The sequence below is a fragment of the Heterodontus francisci genome, chromosome 23 (assembly GCF_036365525.1).
Source record: "Heterodontus francisci isolate sHetFra1 chromosome 23, sHetFra1.hap1, whole genome shotgun sequence".
NCBI classification, from domain to species: Eukaryota; Metazoa; Chordata; class Chondrichthyes; order Heterodontiformes; family Heterodontidae; genus Heterodontus; species Heterodontus francisci.
The window spans coordinates 66,043,219-66,053,258 of NC_090393.1; the positions used below are offsets into that span (position 1 = coordinate 66,043,219).

At 46.4% G+C, this 10,040-nt stretch overlaps 1 protein-coding gene across 1 annotated transcript; it reads right to left on the reverse strand.

Annotated features, from left to right (window-relative positions):
- Positions 1–1,887: 1,887 nt before the first annotated feature.
- On the reverse strand, positions 1,888–10,035 carry LOC137382885 (small nuclear ribonucleoprotein Sm D3). The gene is made up of 3 exons (XM_068055447.1): positions 9,814–10,035; positions 3,479–3,671; positions 1,888–2,067 (listed from the first exon to the last, which is right to left on the reverse strand). The coding sequence occupies exons 1-3, from the start codon at positions 9,937–9,939 to the stop codon at positions 2,006–2,008; spliced, it is 381 nt and encodes a 126-aa protein (XP_067911548.1). The 5' UTR covers positions 9,940–10,035; the 3' UTR covers positions 1,888–2,005.
- Between the last annotated feature and the right edge of the window lie 5 nt (positions 10,036–10,040).

A 10,040-nucleotide genomic window follows, 5' to 3' on the forward strand; every position in this document is an offset into this window, starting at 1 on the left:
ATAAAAAGGGAAAAAGATAGAACGAGAGTTAAAGTAGCCAAGAATATAAAAACAGATTACGAGAGCTTTTATAAAAAGGAGTAGCTAAAGTAGACGTTGGCCCCTTAGAGGCAGAGACACGAGAAATGATGGGGAATGAGAAAACAGCAGAGATGAAGAAATACTTTGGGCTGGATTTTTGATCAGGACCCTGATGATCAGAGCATTTCCGAGTCCCAACCCCACCGCAATTTTTAAATGCAAAATAATTGGTCCAATTAGAGACGCTGAAAGCATTATGGAGGTGGAAATGGAGAACTGAATGCGATCTTTAAAGGCAAGCAGCAGCCATTGCCTATACAAATCAATCACCAGGGATTTCAGAGGGCCCGAGTGGGGACGGGAACATATTCCTTTGCAGCCACACACTGTTTCTTTGGCCTCCTGCTGTCCAGGAGGTTGCATCTGCAGCAGCTCATCATGGCTCCTCTGTCCAATGCCATAGGAGCCTGTTCCCATCTGACCTACCTCAGCTGGGCCTTGAACATTAACCAGGCCTCCCTGTACCAACCTCAGCTGCCACAGTGATGACAGCAGGCTCCCTTCCCTGTCTGGTTTCCTGCCACTCTCCACTGTGACATTAAACTCTTCCAGCTGAAGCAATATCCACAAGGAGACACATCTGAAGTAGCCAAGCTTTATTTACTGCCTCTGAATTAATCAGCCCTTCCCATAGCCCTCATTGCCATCCACACTGCTCACATCTTCACAATTCTGTCATGTTCCCCCTGTTGTGGGACAACTCAAATCACCACACGAGGAAACTCGGGTACAGGTTTTGATCATTTATTCAAGCATGTGCAGGGAGAGTCCACCTTGGGCAATTTGAGATAATGCTCTGATATCACACACAAAGACACAAACCTATATACTATTCTCACAAAATATGGTCCAACAATGGTTGATTGATCATATACTCTAAACACACCATTCTAGTCTTTATCAGTGCCCACCCCAGATGTCTCTAGCTGGAGTCCATTACCTTTGTTTCACATTAATCAAACATTCCATGTTGTGAAGTCTATACAGTTCCCAGCTATCAACCTTCACTCCCTGGTCTGGCTTCTGCCCCAACAGCTGGTTTGTTTCTTACTCATCCTGACTTAATTATATCCTGTTGAGGTGCCTTTCAAATACATTGCTTAATTTGGGTTAGATTCTAGCAGAATCCTGCTCACACTTGGGACTCCCTGAATCTGGACTTACAGGAATGGGGAGTGGGTCTCACATGAGCAAACTGTATGTGTGTGGGATACCCTTCCCATCCTGTGGCCTATCTGAATGGGAGATGTACTCTGCACGTTTCCAGGACAGGTTAGCTGCAGGAGTAAAGCTCCAAACCTATAAAGGAGTACCTGTTTTACTGGTGTCATTTTCCATTGCTCACACCAGTCATCTCCTATAGCCTCTTGAGTTGGGACAAACACCGCAAACCATGGTAATACTGCAGATATACAACAGTCACTGACCTAGCAATACAGTGTACCACTGTCAGAAAGCCCAGCCTAGGGAAAAACAGAATTGAGGCAATTACACTGCTGAACCCAGCGTTGTTGGCACTGAACCACAGCCAGTCTGACACAAGGAAGGGAAGGGAAAAGAAAAAAAAAAAAAGATAAATTTACAGGGCACAAGTAGAAGAGTGGGACTATTTGCATAGCTTTTTCAAAGGGATAGCAAAAGCATGATGAGCTGAATAGAATCATACAGAACAGAAGGAGGCTATGAAAAAGATGTACAGTGAAAGGAGCAGGAGAAACCAAAGAGTTCATCATGGTTACTGCCCAAAGAGTAATTTAAAAAGGAGATAATTCATCTCACACTCAACATGACCAAACACAGACCCGGTTATGGAAAAAAAAAGTTTATTGACAATAAATCTTAACAAAATGGACTTCGTCATTCTGCAGAATTATAAAGTAACAAATACACAAGCAATGCTGGAACTCCTTCCGGGTGACCAACCTCACCTCCTCTTCTGGAAGATGTTCCCACGGCCCATTCCACGGCCTCGCCCTCGGGCAGCCACTGTAAAGAATTGTATCTTGTTAATTATTTGGTCTTTATTAGTGTGCTCAAGTTGCTCATGGGAACAGATATTTTCATTTCTGGCATCATTTGTCAGCTCTCAGGGAAGGTGCACATTGGGTTAAGTGCCAACTATACTGACCTATCAAATACTCCCTGCGCAGCTGTCGCATGGGGTTAGATACAGAGTAAAGCTCCCTCTACACTGTCCATCAAACACTCCAAGGGCAGGTACAGCATGTTCTCCCGCAGGTGAAATCGAAAGGTTACAAGGTTCACCATGGATAGTAACCTGTACGATGGGAGTGTGACCAATAGAGAAAAAAAAAAATGGGGTTAGATACCTTCCACAACTGATGGGCACCACAGGGACGACAGCACATCATTGATGCAGAGAACGACATTTTAATTTGAGTTTTTGATTTATATGTTTTTAAATAAAGTTATTTTAAAATGTATATGAAAAGCTGCCTGGGGTATAAAGGCCACCTTCAAAAAAAAAGAGAAAAAAAACCAGTTCAGATACGAGTAAAGCTCCCTCTACACAGTCCCCAAACACTCCCAGGACAGGTACAGCGGAAAAAACAAAAAACAAAAAAAGGTTAGGTACCTTCACTGACGCAGAGAATGGCATTTTAATTTGAATTTTGTCTTATTTATTCAATTTTAATAGATCGATTTTATAAAATGTATATGGGGGGGGGGGGGGGGCCCTGAGGAATAAAGGCCCCCTCAACATAAAATACACAAAAGGGGCCTGGGATATAAAGTTCACTTTCAAAAAAGAAAAACAGAGTTAGATAGTGTAGAGGGAGCTTTACACTAACTCCATCAAATACTCCCAGGGTAGAAAACATAATACACAAACATGTTACCAGAAAAAAAATGGGGTTATATACAGAGTAAAGCTCCCTCTACACTGCTACAACATGGAGCAGCAACGTAACATAAATATAAGTCCTCGAGCATGCTGAACTTCTACATCAACTCCATTTTCGTGTCCTATTTCTATAACCCTTAATGTCCATGGATCTTAGTCAAGTATCAGAGAATCATTTGCCCCCCATTTCCCAACCAGCCATCCTTTCCTCCCTCAGATCTTCAAACAATACTCAAAAACATGCACAGATTTGGACTGAAACTACTTGTCCAATACACCAAGCGCTTTCACAGACAGCACAGTTTGATCTCCTCAGCTCGACTTGGAGTTTAGACATTAGTGGCAAAAGGGCAGCAATCAGGCTGCACTATGCAGTGACCCCAGCTGTACTTGTAATGCAGCAAAGTGACCCTGGCCCAGCTCACAGTCCCAGGCCAGGAACAGCTCATGCACATGGAACATACAAGTCAATCACATTATCCATCTGTAAAGGACTGAAGAGACAAGGGCTCAGGATGCAGACACACTGACCTTGAGCTTTGAGGATTGCAGCCTTCCCTCGGCCAGCCCCAGTTCCCTGGTTCTTGTTCTTCATGCTCTTTAACATGGGGGCGTTTTTCAGCATGTCTGGTAAGATCAGGAAGCGAATCTTGCTGCCACGGATGTACACTTGCTCCAGCTGTGCCACACGCCCATCCCGGTAGGTGACGGTGATGTTGGACATCTGCAGTGGAAAGGGGAACAGGGTCAGTACAGGCACTGGGATCACAGCATCATCCACTCCAAAACAGAGGAGGATTAACCACATTTTAACAATGGAAATGATCTGCCAAAGCCCAGACAGAAATAAAGCCAGCTGAGGCTGGTCAGGATGTCAGACAGTAAAGAAATACTGCAGTGCAAGTATATTTATGTATTTAGAGATACAGCACTGAAACAGGCCCTTCAGCCCACCGAGTCGGTGCTGACCATCAACCACCCATTTATAACTAATCCTACATTAATCCCAAATTACTACCACATCCCCACCTTCCCTCAACTCCCCTACCTATACTATGGGCAATTTATAATGGCCAATTTACTTATCAACCTGCAAGTCTTTGGCTGTGGGAGGAAACCTGAGCACCTGGCGAAAACCCACAGTCACAGGGAGAACTTGCAAACTTTGCACAGACAGTACCCAGAATTGAACCTGGGTCGCTGGAGCTGTGAGGCTGCGGTGCTAACCACTGCGCCGCCCAAATATCTAACTGGAGGGGGACTATTCTCTGAACACTGGTATCTGTGCAATCAGCACATTGCCTCGTGTTTGTCAGATCACTGGGGCACTAGCTGAAGCCACTAAAACAGCACAGCTCCAATCAGATTATCCAGAGTAACTAGACAGGTTCCAGAACAGTGCAGCACAGCTGGTTAGAAATGGTAACAGTATAGGAACTGCACCCAACACTTGTGGGACTGGAGCAGAAACAAACATACAGCAAGTGATATGGATCACCACCTCTGAGCCAGTTAGTGTATGGTTCAAAATGTGCTCCAGAGTGTTGCTGTCAGCACAGACCAGAGGTCTGGCTCTGAATTCTGGACTGACATTCAGTAGGCTAGTCACGACTAGTGGGTGAGGGGCCCTGTGAGCTGGTATGAAGGTGGCTATGACCATCGAAGGAATGTTCACATCACAGCCTGTTAATCAGTCTGCAAATTCTTAGATACACAGTAAAGAATCACTACACTCAAACTCCAGTAATACTGCAGCTCTTCTTTGGCCTCCTTGTCTCGAGAGATAATGGGTGAGTGCCTGGAGATGGTCAGTGGTTTTTGAAGCAGCGCCTGGAGTGGCTATAAAGGCCAATTCTAGAGTGACAGACTCTTCCACAGGTGCTGCAGATAAAATTGGTAGTCAGGGCTGTTACACAGTTGGCTCTCTCCTTGCGCTTCTATCTTTTTTCCTGCCAACTCTTAGACTTGCCACACTTTAGCCCCACCTTTATGGCTGCCCGCCAGCTCTGGCGATCGCTGGCAACTGACTCCCACGACTTGTGATCAATGTCACAGGACTTCATGTCGCGTTTGCAGATGTCTTTAAAGCGGAGACATGGACGGCCAGTGGGTCTGGTACCAGCGACGAGCTCGCTGTACAATGTGTCCTTGGGGATCCTGCCATCTTCCATGCAGTTCACATGGCCAAGCCATCTCAGGCGCCGCTGGCTTAGAAGGGTGTATATGCTGGGGATGTTGGCCGCCTCAAGGACTTCTGTGTTGGAGATACGGTCCTGCCACCCGATGCCAAGGATTCTCCGGAGGCAGCGAAGATGGAATGAATTGAGATGTCGCTCTTGGCTGACGTACGTTGTCCAGGCCTCACTGCCGTAGAGCAAGGTACTGAGGACACAGGCTTGATACACTCGGACTTTTGTGTTGTGTCAGTGTGCCATTTTCCCCACACTCTTGGCCAGTCTGGACATAGCAGAGGAAGCCTTTCCCATGCGCTTGTTTAATTCTGCAACGAGACAGGTTACTGGTGATAGTTGAGCCTAGGTAGGTGAACTCTTGAACCACTTCCAGAGTGTGGTCGCCGATATTGATGGATGGGGCATTTCTGACGTCCTGTCCCATGATGTTACTTTTCTTGAGGCCAAATTCATTGCAGGCAGCCGCCAACCTGTTGATGAGACTCTGCAGACACTCTTCAGTATGAGATGTTAATGCAGCATCATCAAAGAGGAGTTCCCTGATGAGGAATTTCCATACTTTGGTCTTCGCTTTTAGACGGGCAAGATTGAACAACCTGCCATCTGATCTTGTGTGGAGGAAAATTCCTTCTTCAGGGGACTTGAACGCATGAGAGCAGCAGGGAGAAGAAAATCCCAAACAGTGTAGGTGTGAGAACACAGCCCTGTTTCACGCCACTCAGGATTGGAAAGGGGTCTGATGAGGCGCCGCTATGCTGAATTGTGCCTTTCATATGGTCATGGAATGAGGTGATGATACTTAGTAGCTTTGGTGGGCATCCAATCTTTTCTAGTATTCTGAAGAGACCACGTCTGCGAACGAGGTCAAAGGCTTTGGTAAAATCAATGAAAGCAACGTAGAGGGGCATCTGTTGTTCACGGCATTTCTCCTGTAGCTGGCAAAGGGAGAACAGCATGTCAATGGTGGATCTCTTTGCTCAAAAGCCACACTGTGCCTCAGGATAGAGACGCTCAGCCAGCTTCTGGAGCCTGTTTAAGGTGACACGAGTGAAGAATTTTCCCACTATGCTGAGCAGGGAGATTCCACGGTAGTTGTTGCAGTCACTCTTGTTCTTAGAGGGTGATGATATTGGCATCGCGCTTGTCCTGTGGTACTGCACCCTCGTCCCAGCACAGGCAAAGCAGTTCGTGCAGTGCTGAAAGTATAGCAGGCTTGGCACTCTTGATTATTTCAGGGGTAATGCCGTCCTTCCCAGGGGTTTTTCCACTGGCTAGAGAATCAGTGGCATCACTGAGTTCCGATTTTGTTGGCTGTACGTCCAGCTCATCCATGACTGGCCGAGACAGGGCTGCATTGAGGGCGGTCTCAGTGACAACATTCTCCCTGGAGTACAGTTCTAGGTATGTTCCACCCAGCGGTCCATTTGCTTGCATTAGTCAGTGATTGTGTCCCCTGATTTAGATTTGAGGGGGGCGATCTTCTTGATGGTTGGCCCAAAAGCTCTCAATGCCATCATACATTCCTCTGATATTTCCTGTGTCAGAGGCTAGCTGAATATGACTTCATAGGTGTTGCCAGTAGTCATTTGCGCAGCACTTCTGGCAGCTTTAAGCAGCTCAAGCATCACATATACCAAGCACCCCATCCAACATCCAGAACTCATGGCCCACAGCAAAAAAAGAGCAGTGAAGATAGTTAGCAAGCCTGGTGAAGTGTAACTGTCCAACTGTGAAGCTGCATAGTACACTCACTACATGCCAATAATGAAAAATTATAGACACAAGGCTGGTCCCCAGGGTCAGTGTTGAGAGTAAAGGTCAGAGAAACTGACTATTCAGCATTGAAAGGAGGCAAGCGGGAGGGGCTTAAGTGTAAGAAAAGGTGAGTTGGAAGATTGTAGGTTTCTCTCAGCCGTACTAAAATAAAAACAAAGTGCTGGAAATACTCAGCAGGTCTGGCAGCATCTGTGCAGAGAGAAAAAACAGTTAACATTTCAGGTCTGTGACCTGTCATCAGAACTGATTGTTCAGTGCCAGAGAGAAAGGTCAGAGACTGCATGGCAAGGGGCGAGATTAGAAGAAGGGATAGGGTCAGAGGGAAGTGAAGAGGAGGAGAGATCTGGAGGGGCGCTGGCATCCATGAGCTGCTGGAGCTTGTGTTCCTTCACATCTGAAAGGAAGAGAAAAAAATGTTGTTAACGCATCATATAAGATGAAGAATGAATGAAATGAAACCGTGGAGCAGGGCAGCTTTGAGAGAGACACACACAGACAGACGTGTGTGCATGTGGTGGCACATGGCACTGAGTGTGGATCTCCGGACACAGCGACAGCAGCAGTCCAAGGAATGTTGTATGTCTTGGAGATACCTGCAATCCTGGGTGGATTCGAAACATGAAGGATGGAACTTCATTTGGAATCCACATCTAATAAGTCTGAGCCAGAGACAGTCACTGGAGAAGAAAATGTGGCTTTGAAAATGAGTTTTGGCAGACATCTTACCAAACGCTAGAAGGGAAATGGAAAACCCTAAAGGTGAACAATGGAAAAGAGACCAATGCAAATCCCATCAGACAGAAGATTAGAACTTCAAGGCAGGCATTCCTGGAAGAGATGTGGCTGTGAATTAAACACAAAAAAAGGAAAAATATTGCAGATATTGGAAATCTGAAATAAAAACAAAGTGCTGGAAATACACAGCAGGTTTGGCAGCAGCTGTGCAAAGAGAAACAAACAGTCAACGTTTCAGGCCTGTGGCCTTTCATCAGAACTCAATTGGACTAATTTTTGTGAAATCACAAGTGAAAGATAAGGTTTCGGACACAGTGGGCAAAGGTGAGACACGTCACTTACAATAGGAGCTGTTTGCACTCAGCCTCACCAATGTGAAAGGGCATAGATCTGGAGCAGACTGTGCTAGACTAAGTGTGCTGATCTTTGCAGACCCCAATGCTTCCCATCCAAACAGACAGAAGGAACAGAGTTCTTAAACAGCATGAGGAGAGATCAGGCAACCAGGAAACTGAGGCCACCCTGAACAACCCCTATGCTTAGAAGTAAACCAAAGTCCTCGCCCAGAGGGAAGGGCTCATTTTATGGGAAGTGAGAAGTATTCAGGAACTGATGGAAACATGGAAGTTACTAAAAAGGGGGATATGACCCTTGGAGCAGATGGCCTCACACAGGACACTAAATGTCCAGCAAAATTGTCTCCAGGGGCAATAAAACACAGAATAAAGGACATTCATTTGCAACCGGCTGCACCAGTGGAGACAGCAGGTGGACAAGCAGCAGTGTCCTGGTTGGAGGTTTTGGGGGGGGGGGGGGGGGCGGGGGGGTGGTGGAGGTGAAGAGGAGGAAAGAGCTGTGCCTGGAAAGAGGCAGGTGGGAGGGAGGAGCAATCCCAAGAGAACCTTATTACCCAGTGATTTAGCAGCAGGGGTACAAACAGCTATCAATTTTCCCAAAATACCAGGGGTACAGGCATTGCTGCAAACTATTCAGATCAGGTAGCTGGGTTGGAGAGAAATCCAGATAGAAGAGCAAATTGAACAGAGATGACAGAGAAAAAAAAAAGTGAAATTTAGCAGCACAAGTGTAAAGTGAGCATTAGGAAAGGAAAATAAACATTGGAATTACAAGCTGGAGGGATATAGAGAAAGTAATTGGGAAATCAGCAGAATGAGCAATGAAACCATCAGTATCATGTGTGACAGCAATAAATACAGCAGCATCCGGGGGTATACAACACACAGAATACTGCAGAGACTAGAGGATGCGACACTGAGCCTGTACACAGGGCACTGGCCAAGAAGCCTTGGCAGCCTTAGTGACCATCTTACATCATCACACTGGGAAAGAGCTACCCATCATATAGCTGCCCTCATACAAGGAGACAAGAGAGATTGTCCACAAGAGATGATCATGGAGTATCTTATTCAGCAGTCCAGGAGCCTCAAGCTGAATTGGCAGATGCAGTTTACTAGTCCAAAAGCAATGGACTAAATGGCCTCCTTTTGTGCTGAATCATTTTACAACAGGGTGGGGTTGGAGGTGTGTGGGGGGGGGGGGGGGGGGGAAAGAGAGGTGGTGGCAGTCAATATCAGGGAGAAGAAAACCCACAAGTCTGAGGGAGGTCACAGATTGAAAAAGAGGCAGTATCACAAATAAAAACTGAAGAATACAAATTGTTTTTAGAATAACATGAGGACTGGTCATTTTGCTGATATATGGAGCCAATTAACAGTTATAGGTGAGCACTGAAAAAGTGAAAGGGGAATTTAGAAGAAAATTTTCAGGAGGGTCAGAAAGACAGACTTGCATTGATAGTCACAATATCCCAAACCATTTTACAGCTGAAGTAGTTCTGAAGTTGTAATGTATGAAACCCAGCAGCCAATTTGCACACAGTAAGATCCCACACACAGCAATCTGGTAATGACCAGATAATCTGTTTTTGTGATGTTGACGGAGATAAATATTGGCCTTGATTTTTATGCCCCAATTTCTGGAGTATGACTTGAACCCACAAACTGCTGACTCAGAAGGGACGGGATTGGGGGTGAAGAAAGAGATCAGAGCCGGTGTTGGAGCAGCAACTGCTCCAGCCCCAGAGAACCGGCTTCCTCAAGGCCTCAATCCCCGAGCATTAAGCGAACCTTCCCCGGGCCTCACCTGACAGTTCATATTGTCCTCAGCCTCGATCAGCTTGCCCCGGTAAACCTCGCCCGTGTTAGTCTCACAGGTCACGACATGGCCCTCAGCCTCATGCAGCACTTTGATAGGAACTCCGATCGACATGATGCAGCCTCCGCCACCGCGCGCTTTGCCTTTTAATAGTCCTCCACCGTCCCAGGCGGCTCCGCGGCGAGTGCTCCTCCACCGTCCCAGGCGGCTCCGCG